At 36.4% G+C, this 12,464-nt stretch overlaps 1 protein-coding gene across 1 annotated transcript in view; it reads right to left on the bottom strand.

Moving 5' to 3' along the window:
- Positions 1 to 12,464, bottom strand: part of LOC306861021 (N(G),N(G)-dimethylarginine dimethylaminohydrolase 1-like) — an 83,413-nt gene that overhangs the window by 16,284 nt on the left and 54,665 nt on the right. Inside the window, exons 2-3 of the mRNA XM_079403078.1 lie at positions 5,877 to 5,976; positions 3,780 to 3,853 (exon numbers count right to left, since the gene is read on the bottom strand). Coding sequence (XP_079259204.1) covers positions 3,780 to 3,853; positions 5,877 to 5,976 — 174 coding nt within the window. The remainder of the gene's footprint in view (positions 1 to 3,779; positions 3,854 to 5,876; positions 5,977 to 12,464) is intronic.

Below are 12,464 nucleotides of genomic sequence, written 5' to 3'. Positions count from 1 at the left end.
TGTACTGTGTAAATCAGGGGTTATATACTGCTCTACAGGCTACAGCACCATCTATTGGATATGAATGAATGAATGATGCATTTATATAGCGCTTTGTGTATTGCTGTACAACCAAAGCGCTTTACAATCATGTGGGGGGGTCTCTCCTCAACCACCACCATTTCTTTATTACTGATATTGCACCAAATTACCTATTTTGGAACAACTGCCTCATAGGCTGGATGAAAACGCCCGTAGTTTGCCCACCTTTGAAGATTCGTATCATTTTTTTTAAATCCCTCGTGGGCCGCCACAGTAGTGATAGCGGGCCGCAGATGGCCCACGGGCCGTAGTTTGGACACCCCTGGGGTAGGCTATAAGAATATTGCCAAGACCCTGAAACTGAGCTGCACTCAGAAGGTTCCACTCAGAACAGGTCTCGCCATGGTCAATCAAAGAAGTTGAGTGCACGTGCTCAGCATCATATCCAGAGGTCGTGTTTGGGAAATAAGACGTATGAGTGCTACCAGCATTGCTGCAGAGGTTGAAGGGGTGGGGGGTCAGCCTGTCAGTGCTCAGACCATACGCCACACACTGCATCAAATTGGTCTGCATGGCTGTCGTCCCAGAAGGAAGCCTCTTCTAAAGATGATGCACAAGAAAGCCCGCAAACAGTTTGCTGAAGACAAGCAGACTAAGGACATGGATTTCTGAAACCATGTCCTGTGGTCTGATGAGACCAAGATAAACTTATTTGGTTCCGATGGTGTCAAGCGTGTGTGGCGGCAACCAGGTGAGGAGTACAAAGACAAGTGTGTCTTGCCTACAGTCAAGCATGGTGGTGGGAGTGTCATGGTCTGGGGCTGCATTAGTGCTGCCGGCACTAGGGAGCTACAGTTCATTGAGGGAACCATGAATGCCAACATGTGCTGTGTAGGGATGGGCGATATCTTATCGTTTGCGATATACCGTTGAAAATTCTCCTCACGATAAAAATTTGTCTCCTCACGATAATAACGATAAGTCTAGTTGATGATGTAGTTTTGTGCGCGCCCGATTCACTGTTCACGTGCGGAGTGAAAACAAGCATGGCAGAAGGCGGACGTGAGGCTGACAGTGCGTTCACACCGGACGCGACTTGCGCGAATAAATCGCGCTATTCGCGCGTAGTTGGACGCGTGAACATTTTGGGTTTACTCGCTTCATTCGCGCGTGAAATTCACTGCACAACAGACGCGAATTCGCGTCATGGGCGGGGCTTCTGCCAGGCGCACATGTATGACTGTCACAGAGAGCATATGTATAGAATTTCGCTCTAAACGCTCAATTCGCGCTGCGTCATTCGCGTGAATTGCGCGGCAAGATGTCTATTCGCGTCTTTGCATTGACTTAACATGTAAATCACTCGCGCTTAACGCTTCATTCGCGTCTGGTGTGAACACACCATGAGGAGGAGCTTGTTGTTACGCGAGGAGCTACCTCCACAATTTGCAACTGGTTTGGTTACAGAAAATCAGATGAGGAGCAAACTACCATAATATGCAAAGTGTACAGAAAAATGGTGGTTATAAAGAGTGGAAACACGTCCAATTTGAATTTGACATAAAACATGCCAAACTTTTAATAAAGTTAGAAAAATGCCATTACAAAGGTAAAAACAAAATTCCCTGTAAATCACTTTAAGGAGTCAAATATCACCTCGTAATGGGAAGGTTCATTTTTGATCAGAATTGTTGATTATTGATTTGAAGGTGCTGCTAAATTTTTGACCGTGCTCCTAAATATTTTAAATTAGAAGCACAAGCGCTCCTAAAAAGGAAAGTAAGCGTAGAGCCCTGAGAAATATTTCTCATGTATGTGACGAGCCCCAATTTTAAGTTTTCTTTTTTTAATTATTATTATTTTAAGTTGTTTCATTATCAGGAAAAAATGCAAGTGATCCGCGCGAGCACCTCACTGTCATGCATGCGCATTCTTTTCCGCACAAACACTTGCATATGAATAATAGTTTCGACTCTAGAGCATAGCCTCATAAACTTGTTTTAATAAATCGCTTATGCATTAAATAAAGATACAAAACAGGTTGTTAAATATGCTGAATATATTGTTCAAATATTTATAAAATGTGAAACTGTAGCTAATCTTATTCGCAGTCTAGCGTTTTGCATCTGCATAACATAGTGAATTATTTTTAATATGCAATGATACAAAATAAAACCAAACAAGATTTGTAATGAAGAAAAAAAAATGTAGACAAATAAGAATGATGTAGCCCACATCTCTTGAGCGTCTCACACAGCATGCGCGTGAACACGACATAAGTTTGTTTGAAACACATAAAAAGTTTAGATAAGATAATAATATTAACAATGAACATTATATGACATTTAAAATAGTTTTGGCGATTTTTCCTTCAGTCCGCCTGTGCATTTCTGACCCAAACAGCAAAGCAGTCTAAATCTCCGCGATGTTCTCGTTAAATATGCCATTTCTGAGATATTACAATGAATTAATTTCTAAAATGTTATGATATGGAAAGCCTGAAACAGATCACAGCAGTATAGCCATACACAGGCTTTCAGTCATCAGCAACATGGTAAACGTGTGCCAGTAGCCTATGCATATGATTTAATATGAAGCGTCCGTAACGCATTATTATGGTTGATAAGAGCAATTAATGGAGATGAGCTGTTGATCATAATTAGCATGGCCATAAATTGGCTGTGTACAGAAAGTTTCAAGTTAATTGCATTAATACTACTATATGAAATAAACAATCTTTAAAACTTAATCTATATATATATCTATATATATAAATATATATATATATCGTCATTTGTATCGTTATCGCAATAAATACCTGAAATTATCGTGATAAATTTTTTAGGCCATATCGCCCATCCCTAGTGCTGTGACATACTGAAACAGAGACTGGGCCACAGGGCAGTAATCCAAAATGATAACGACCCCAAACACACCTCCAAGATGACCAGTGCCTTGCTAAAGAAGCTGAGGGTAAAGGTGACGGACTGGCCAAGCATGTCTCCAGACCTAAACCCTATTGAGCATCTGTGGGTCATCCTCAAACGGAAGGTGGAGGAGTGCAAGGTCTCTAACATCCAGCAGCTCCGTGATGTCATCATGGAGGAGTGGAAGAGGACTCCAGGGCAACCTGTGAAGCTCTGGTGAACTCCATGCCCAAGAGGGTTAAGGCAATGCTGGAAAATAATGGTGGCCACACAAAATATTGACACTTTGGGCATTTTTACTTAGGTGTGTACTCACTTTTGTGGTCAGCGGTTTAGACATTAATGGCTGTGTGTTGAGTTATTTTGAGGGGACAGCAAATTTACAAGCTGTACACTCACTACTTTACATTGTAGCAAAGTGTCATTTCTTCAGTGTCACATGAAAAGATATAATAAAATATTTACAAAAATGTGAGGGGTGTACTCACTTCTATGAAATACTGCATAGACAGATGGATGGATAGACAGATATATAGACAGACAGACGGATAGACAGATATATAGACAGACAGACGGATAGACAGATATATAGACAGATGGATAGACAGATATATAGACAGATAGACTGATGTATACACCGACAGACGGCTAGAGAGATATATAGACAGACAGGCATATAGAGAGATATATAGACAGACAGGCATATAGACAGATATATAGACAGACAGACAGATATATAGACAGACAGACGGATAGACAGATGGCTAGAGAGATATATAGACAGACAGGCATATAGAGATATATATAGACAGACAGACGGATCAGACTCACCTTAAATGCGTCGGCCAGGATCTCCGCTCCTCTCTGGTTGGTCCTCTTGGATAATCCCACAAAGAATTCTCTACCTAAACATCAGACACACGTTACATTGACCTGCAGCGGCTGATCTGCTCATACACATTAATGAGTGCTGCTCCAGACAACAGTTTGGATTGGATCTAGTTTCCGTCACTGATCAAAGGAAACCAGACTAATTTGCAAAGGGACATTAGTTAAAGCTTCCTAACGACTCTCTTGAGTTCACTGGGTTTGACTCCACCTCGATGCCACTGAACCTTCTGATCTGAGGCCAGTGAGAAGCTTCAATGTTCAGCTGTATAAAGAGACTTTATGATTCCTTTAAATGGTGATCTGAGATCAGTTTCTCACAAGTTCTGGTGTAACAGTTTAAGTTTGCGCGTCAGTAGTTCTGGTCTGATCTGTGAACAGTGGAACGTGACGCTTGAATCCAGAGCAGTAGCCACTAAACGTTCACCACAGGAGATACGAGCTTCAAGACGCCAGAAAGAAATGTTTCTGGCCGGGAATGACTCCAGCCGAACGTCTCCAGACTCAATTAGGTGTACGGCTGCAGTATTCCAGCCACGGCTGAAGGTGACCCACATTGAATTCAGGGAACCAGACACAATGTATATTTCCACAGCAAGTAAAGCTGATTCACAGCTGCGGGTGCACTTGTGTTTTATTGTAAACATAGTTCATAGTTAACTCTTTTCCCGCCATTAGGACCATAGGAAGTGATGGAAGTGGTCTACTTCATCTATGTTTTGTTGATCATTCTAAATCTGATCCAGATTTACACTGTCATTCAAAAGCTTGGGATCAGTAAGATTTTTTTAATTTTTTTTAATGGAGTCTCTTTTGCTCATTAAGGCTGTATTTATTTAATCAAAAATACAGAAAAAAACTGTAATATTGTGAAATATTATTGCCATTTCTAATATTGGTTTCCTATTTTAATATACTTTAAAATATAATTTATTTTTGTGATCAAAGCTGTATTTTCAGCATCATTACTCCAGTCTTCAGTGTCACATGATCCTTCAGAAATCATTCTAATATGATGAATGTATTATCAATGTTGAAACTGCTGTACTGCTTAATATTTTTTGGAACCTGTGATACTTTTTCTTTAATTCTTTGATGAATAAAAAGTTCAAAAGAACAGCATTTATTCAAAATAGAAATATTTTCTACCAATACAAGTCTTTAATATAACTTTTTATCCATTTAACACATCCTTGCTGAATAAAAGTAGAAATTTATTTTAAAAAAAGTACAAAAAAAAAATACTGACCCCAAACATTTGAATAGTAGTGTATATTTTAACACAAAATTTTATTTTTGTGTAATTTTTACTTATCAAAGAATCCTGAAAAAAGTATCACAGGTCCCAAAAAATATGAAGTTTTCATAATATAATATTTAGTTTTCAACATTGTTAATAATCAGAAATGACTGAAGACTGGAGTAATGATACTGGAAATACAGCTTTGATCACAGAAATAAATAATATTTTAGTTTATTAAAATAGAACACTTATTTTAAACTGCAATAATATTTCACAAAAATATTTTTTTCCTGTAGTTTTGATCAAATAAATACAGCCTTGATGAGCATAAGAAACTTAAAAAAAAACATAAAAATCCTTACTGATCCCAAACTTATGAACGGCAGTGTAGTCTTTGACAAAAATGTTATTTTCTCAGCTTTTTGATCAAAATGTTGCTTTTTTATGAAACCTGCCCACATTCAAATGTTATTAAAAAAGAATGAATGAAGCCATAATAAAACAGGATCTTTTGTTTAATAGCAGACGCTCTGATCTTTCTTTTAACATATTGCATGTTCAGATATTCATACAACAAAATAGTCTGAGGGCCATGGAAAATTTGTGAAAATTATCAAAAAGCTGACTGACAACTTTTTATTAAAAAATGCTGGCAGGGAAAGAGTAAAAAAGACAGAAATAATCATCATACATGTTCTGCTAGATGATCATCTGTGATTGGCTGTTTGTCCGTACACACATGTATTTGATTGGCTGATGCTGCCACATAGGGTGTTATTATAAGCTAAATGTGGGACCTGTGAACAGGACGTCTCCTCCGTCCAGCGTGGCCGATTCATCCGTCATCTCCACTATATTGAGGCCAAGCTCCATCAACGCAGCTTTCATGGCCTCCGTCTGGAACAGAAAAACATTTACATTTATTCATTTAGCAGAAACTTACAAAATACACTGCATATAAACCACACAAAATACCCCAGTAAATGCATAGCAAAGCCGTATGTCACTTAAGCCCTAAATGCAAGAGTTTTGTTAAAAAAAAAAAAAAAAAAGGACAAACAAAAATTACTGTTATGAATATAACAGTCTCTCTTTAACAATTACAAAAGGCTTTTAATTAAATTGATCTCTTTTTATTGACGGTTTTCAACAGGAGATGAAAAAGGAAAAAGACAATAAATCAATGTTACATGAGATCAGACAAAAAGTTTTTCCTACACACATATATATATATATACACATACATGTACAGTGGTGGCCAAAATTATTAGAACACCAGACAGATCTGAAAATATTGACCTAATTGAAATTTAAATATTTATTTCATTTCACAATGTTCATGAAACATGCAGATGGTTGCTCAGAGCACAACAAATATCACATGAAGTGAGTCGTACTGTTTTTATCCACTTTAATATTTGGTGCAATTTTTTGCAGCAATCACAGCAGCACATCTCTCTGGCATAGTGTCAATATATTACCTGAGAACTTCAACACTAATGTTATCCCATGCCTTCTGCAACTCAAACCAAAGTACAAGAGATCTGTCCAGTTTATTTTCCAACTCGCCCCAAAGTCCATCATTTTCAATGTATATATATATATATATATATATATAAACAATTAACAAGAATTTGAATGGAAAAATGGCATCGAAAGTAATTTTTTTTCTAGATATTTACAATGTGAGGGCCAAATATCTCCCTGTTTTTGTTTGTTCTGATCATTTTCTTGGTAATTTTTTCTTAGTATCACATAAAAAAAGCATACATTTTCCAAAGATGTGCATCATAAAACAATTCGGAAAGGAATATAATTAAATAAAACATAGATGTATGACAATATGAAAATATTTAAACCGTGTTTAAAGCACTTATTTTTCCATGTGAAACAGTTGAAGAGCACAACGTTTCTGAGGGATCAATAAAAACACTTGTGAGGTTCGGCCATGCCTCCAGTGTGCTATGATTGGCTGATTAGCCCGTTAGTCTGATAACGCCAGCCAATCACGGTCACAATCAGTCCACATATCAAGCTGATGGAAATGAACACAGTACACACCACTTTCTGTCACATCCCAATGATAACACGAGTCGCTTCCCTGAGCATTTACATTTAACAGGCCAAAAAAAGTGACTATTGCAACATCACGGTGGTGTCAGAAATCAAACTGAACTCTACCCTCGTAAAAGTAAAAGCGCTCCTGTTAATCTGGTCCAGGAGGCGAATGTTGGCCTGTAGTGAAAAAGCGATTCTCGGACGCTGCCAGGAGCCGCGGATGACATCATGAGCAGGGCCCGAGGGTGATGTCATGCTGAAGGAAACATGTAAAAGGTTTATGAGGAGAAAGATTTAGAGGAAGTGAGGAGCGGACAGTGAGGTTTACAGCTGCTTTAGCGGCTCTCAGGGGTCTGGTTTTTCACAGGATGAATCAGTGTTTCCACGGCGATATCTGGCGATGAGGTCACCACAGACTCTGCTTACCCTCACTGCTGTCGCCAAGCATGAGGTCATCCAGGTGTGTCGCCATGACAACGACACCCCCCCCCCCTTTATGCTCACTTAAATAAGTGAAGACACGCAAAAACAGAGCAGCTCAACAAACACACAGACAAACAAGAGCGCCTCGTACTGAACGGTTCAATACGAATACGTTATCGTTACACCCCTTATATATATATATATATATAAGAGTGGCCTTTTATTGTGGCCAGCCTAAGGCACACCTGTGCAATAATCATGCTGTCTAATCAGCATCTTGATATGCCACACCTGTGAGGGGGATGGATTATCTCGGCAAAGGAGAAGTGCTCACTAACACAGATTTAGACAGATTTGTGAACAATATTTGAAAGAAATAGGTTCTTGAAAAATGGGGGCAAAAACGTGTTCCGTTTATAATTTTGTTCAGTGTATATATATATATATATATATATATATATATATATACTATATAAATGAGTGTGTGTGTGTAAGTAATAACAGCCAAGCTGTTATTCAAAATAAGAACTTGTTAATTAACTTGCCTGGTTAAATAAAGGTTAAATATATGAGACCAGAAGATGAATATAAAAAAACAGGAATATCAAAAATGATAAAAACAAATCAATAATAATAATAATAATTTGGACTAAAAGGTGAATAGCCAATAAGATAAAGAAAAACAATAATAAAAACTAAACAGAAAATAAATAAATACATACATAACTTTTGCAAAAAGGTTTTTAATTAAAGTTCACCCTAAAGTTTAAAATGATAATTTACTACAACCAAGCTTGTATGAATTTCTTATTCTTTTCTTCTACTGAACACAAAAGAAGATATTTTGAAGAATGTGTTTTTTTCACTCTCTACACTAATGATTCGCATTCTTTAAAATATCTTACTTCGTGTTCAACAGAATAAACTCATACAGATTTGAAACAACTTCAGATTGAGGAACTGATGATTTTTCATTGGGTGGATTATCACTTTAATTCATGTTCTGCTACAGGTCTGTGTGTGTGTGTGTGTGTGTGTGTGTGTGAGTGTGTGTGTGTGAGAGTGACGGTCTGTCCATCTGTCAAACACACATCACCATCACAACAACATCTCAGCAGAAAACACTGTGGAAGCGGTCAGAGGTCAGAGGTCAAATGCAACCCCTGGCCACACTGTGATCACGGTTTGTCTTCCCTCTCTCTCTCTCTCTCTCTGACGTGCTGACAGAAGGATTGTTATAGTTCATGACACAGGTCTCAAAGTCAACAATGCTGTTCACTATCCATTTATCCAGTTATGGAAGTAAACTGGTTTTTAACGACACAGGACAGGATTTGATTTGTTTAGCTATTTGTATAACTACTAAATTTATTAGATTAAACTATTATGAGTTTAAAATTTTGGTTGGTTTTCTTCTATTAACAGATTTAAGCATCAGTCAATTTCGTTCTATTAGAGATTTAAACGTCGGTCGGTTTCGTTCTGTTAACAGATTCAAACATTGGTTGGTTGATTTTTTTTTTTTTTTACAAGAACAGTCTAATTGAAAACTAACATTTTAGTTTTAAAGAACACGTTAAGATTTGTTGAACCAAAAAACTAGTTGTTCAAAATACATAAAACAAATAAAGTGCTCTCTCTCTCTCTCTCTCTATATATATATATATGTATATATACAATAATAATCTAAATGAATGCCACTGTTATTCAAAAACAAACAACACAAAAAACAAAGCTGTTTCTGTGTGCAAACATTAAAAATTGAATGTTAAAGCATCTGCCACCACCCAGACTCTCCTCAGCATTCCCAACTGTTCCAATGATCCCTTTAATTTAATCCTGGTATTTCAATCTCAGGAATTCTGACTCATGGGTTTTTTTTCCTCTCTATCTCTCATTGACTCTCTCTGTCTCTCATTTTGTCCCAACACGCTCCGGCAGTCCCTGGATTCCACCTGCATGCATCAGCGCTGGTCATTATCCAGCGACTCCTGCGGGACGAAGGCCGCATTCCTGCCATTCCACTGCGCATGAGCCAAACGCCTCTAATGCCACGCAGAGCGGCTCTCAGCGGATAAAGTGTCCGGGGTACAGTGAAGAATAAATGGCCTACTGTACCCAGAGATGAGATTAGAGTGCACGGAGACGTCCAGCGCTCCTGCTGAGTCACGGAGATCCGTGTCAGAAAAACCACCCAGATTCTTGAGTGGCTACTGAGGGCCTAAATGACTCGAGCACAACTAAACAATAAAAGAGGCATCCTGAACAGGGTGGGAAAAGCATTTTCCCACCAGCAGTGCAATGCAATGCAATAATGAAATAAAATAAAATAAAAACTAATTTAGAGCAAAAGCTAATCACTGAAATAATAAAATAAAAAGAGAAAAAGAACTAAAATAATTTATTATACTATCAATAATAAAACTAAAATTATAATAAAATATAGAAAATAATCAGAAAAGAAGAAAAATTCAAACCAAAAGGTCAATAGCCCAAAATAATACAATAAAAATATAATAATTTATAGTAAGAAAGAATATAAACAATATGTTCACACGAGCGGCTGAGGATGTAAATTAATAAATTACAATTAAATAATATATGTTGTGTCCTGAAAACAGAAAATAATTTAATAATTAAAAAAAATAAAATAAAATTCAAACCAAAAACTGAATGCTCCAAAAAAGTATATATATATATATATATATATATATATATATATACACACACACACACACACACATGCATAATATATAAAAAAATAATAAAATATAAAAATGCACAAAAAGAGTCATAAAAAAAGAAAAAATCTTACAAAAACTGAAGGCAAAAGGTATTGCATAACAAAGAAAGAAAAATAATTTATTATACTATAAATAAAATATATAAAATAAAAAGCAATCATATTAAAATAATAAAGGAGAAAAATCTGGTGAAAGAGTTAAATATGCATAAATTAAATAGGCAAGAAGTAATTCCAAAAGAATAAAACAAAATAAACAAAAAACTAAGATAATATACTTTATAGCGGAAACAGTTCTTACTGAATTCACACAAAAACACTAGAAAGAAATAACGAAAGCCAAAGGAAAGCAAAGGCGGCACTGAATGATGATTACGCATAACAAAGGAGCTCAAGCATCTCAGACAATCACGGAGACGAGAGAGAGTCGTGTGTTAAAGCTGAAGCGGTTATCAGCGCGCAGGAATGTAAATGTGATTGGCTCAGATAAGAAGGAATCGGATCTGCAGCGTTTGACGTTTCACAGACTCTGAACTCACGGACCATGAACACCTGTGGACACAGCTCTAAATACACTCACTTATGGAAAGATTTAACACGCATTAAACATCTGTAAACATGAAATGCACTGAAAACAGCTTCCTAAGCAGAACTCACGATAACATCATTCTCACGTAAGAGAAAAGAGTGAATATGACTGATGCTTTACAGCAGCTTCTGAAATTAATGAGGCATGTTTAACATTTGAAATAAGTGTTCACGGTCAGCAGAGCGTCCATCTCCTGATCAACAGATCTCACCAAATGCACAGTCCAAACACAAAACACCTCTTAGCAACCACTCAGAGCAAAATACTGCAAACCAAAGCTGAATAGTGACAAAACTAAACAATTATATATAAAAAAAAAACATTTCACACCACAAGGTGAAGTAAAAAATAGTAAAACAAAATGCTAAAAAAAGTAAACAAATAAAAGATAATTTTAAATACTAAAAGAATATAAAAATAATTACATTTAAAAAAGAAAAAAACTCTGTCAAGAGAATAAAAATAATAATAAATATAAATAAATAAAATAATCTATAATATTATATATTATAATATGAAATTTAAAACATCATTCTATAGAATAGTATAAAAAATGTGTGACTAAAGATAAAAATCAATTTAATAAAAATACATATATAAAAATTAGATATATAATCTAAAAATTACTTCAGAACAAAAGATAAAGTCAAAAGAATAAAATAAAATAATTTATAATACTAAAGTCCAAAAACAAGAAAAATAAAACAAAAATCTGACCAAACTCAAAAAGAATCAAATAAAAACAAAAAGTAATTTATAATACAAAAAACAGAAGAATATTAGAATAAAAATATAAAAGACAAATAGAAGAAAAAGTACAAATACAATAATAAAAAAGAAAAACACCAAAAGCTGAAATAAATAAAGAATAAAATAAAAACTAAATAAAATTATATATAAGAGAATAATATATGTATATAAATCCAATCAAATGATTCACTTACAAAGAACAAAAAATGGCTATAAAACTACAGAGATCTTAGACAGAACGCCAAAATACTGAAGTTGGCCTGAATTCTGCATGTTTATTGAATGCAGTCGGACCTCCCAGACTGCCGTCCCTCGTTCCCACCATGAGCCGTTCTCTCCTGGGGCCTGGGGCCCAGCGCGCCGTGCTCTCCCGGAGCCTGGGGCCGGTCTGGGGTTCTGGAGAGAGCGGAGGGCCGCAGCGCAGGGTCAGCGGTGACGGGATTCAGTGTCCAGAGGAGCTTTGTTCCACTTCCACAGCTCAGAGGAATGACTTCATTATGCTCACAGTTACTATCTGCGCTCATTTAGCGCAATCAGAGAGACGAAAGACTGAAGGAACACGTGAAGCGTGAAAGCTCGTCTATCAGCAGATCCTCCAGCCCTTCCTGAACTACACTCTCACAATCACAACACAGAAACCTGCAGAGATGTCTAAAGTCATACACAACATCCCTGTTGCTGGAAATAACATAAATGTTAACTGAAATAATTATTTCAGCTTAAAAACATAAGAATAAAATTTGGCCAAAGCTGGCCAAAGTGCTGAACAAAGTCAAAGATAAACCTAAAATAAGGAAGACCGATGATACAGTAAAACAATAC

This window comes from Barbus barbus, assembly GCF_936440315.1.
Source record: "Barbus barbus genome assembly, chromosome: 41".
Lineage (NCBI taxonomy): Eukaryota > Metazoa > Chordata > Actinopteri > Cypriniformes > Cyprinidae > Barbus > Barbus barbus.
This window is presented reverse-complemented; position numbering and strand designations above follow the sequence as displayed.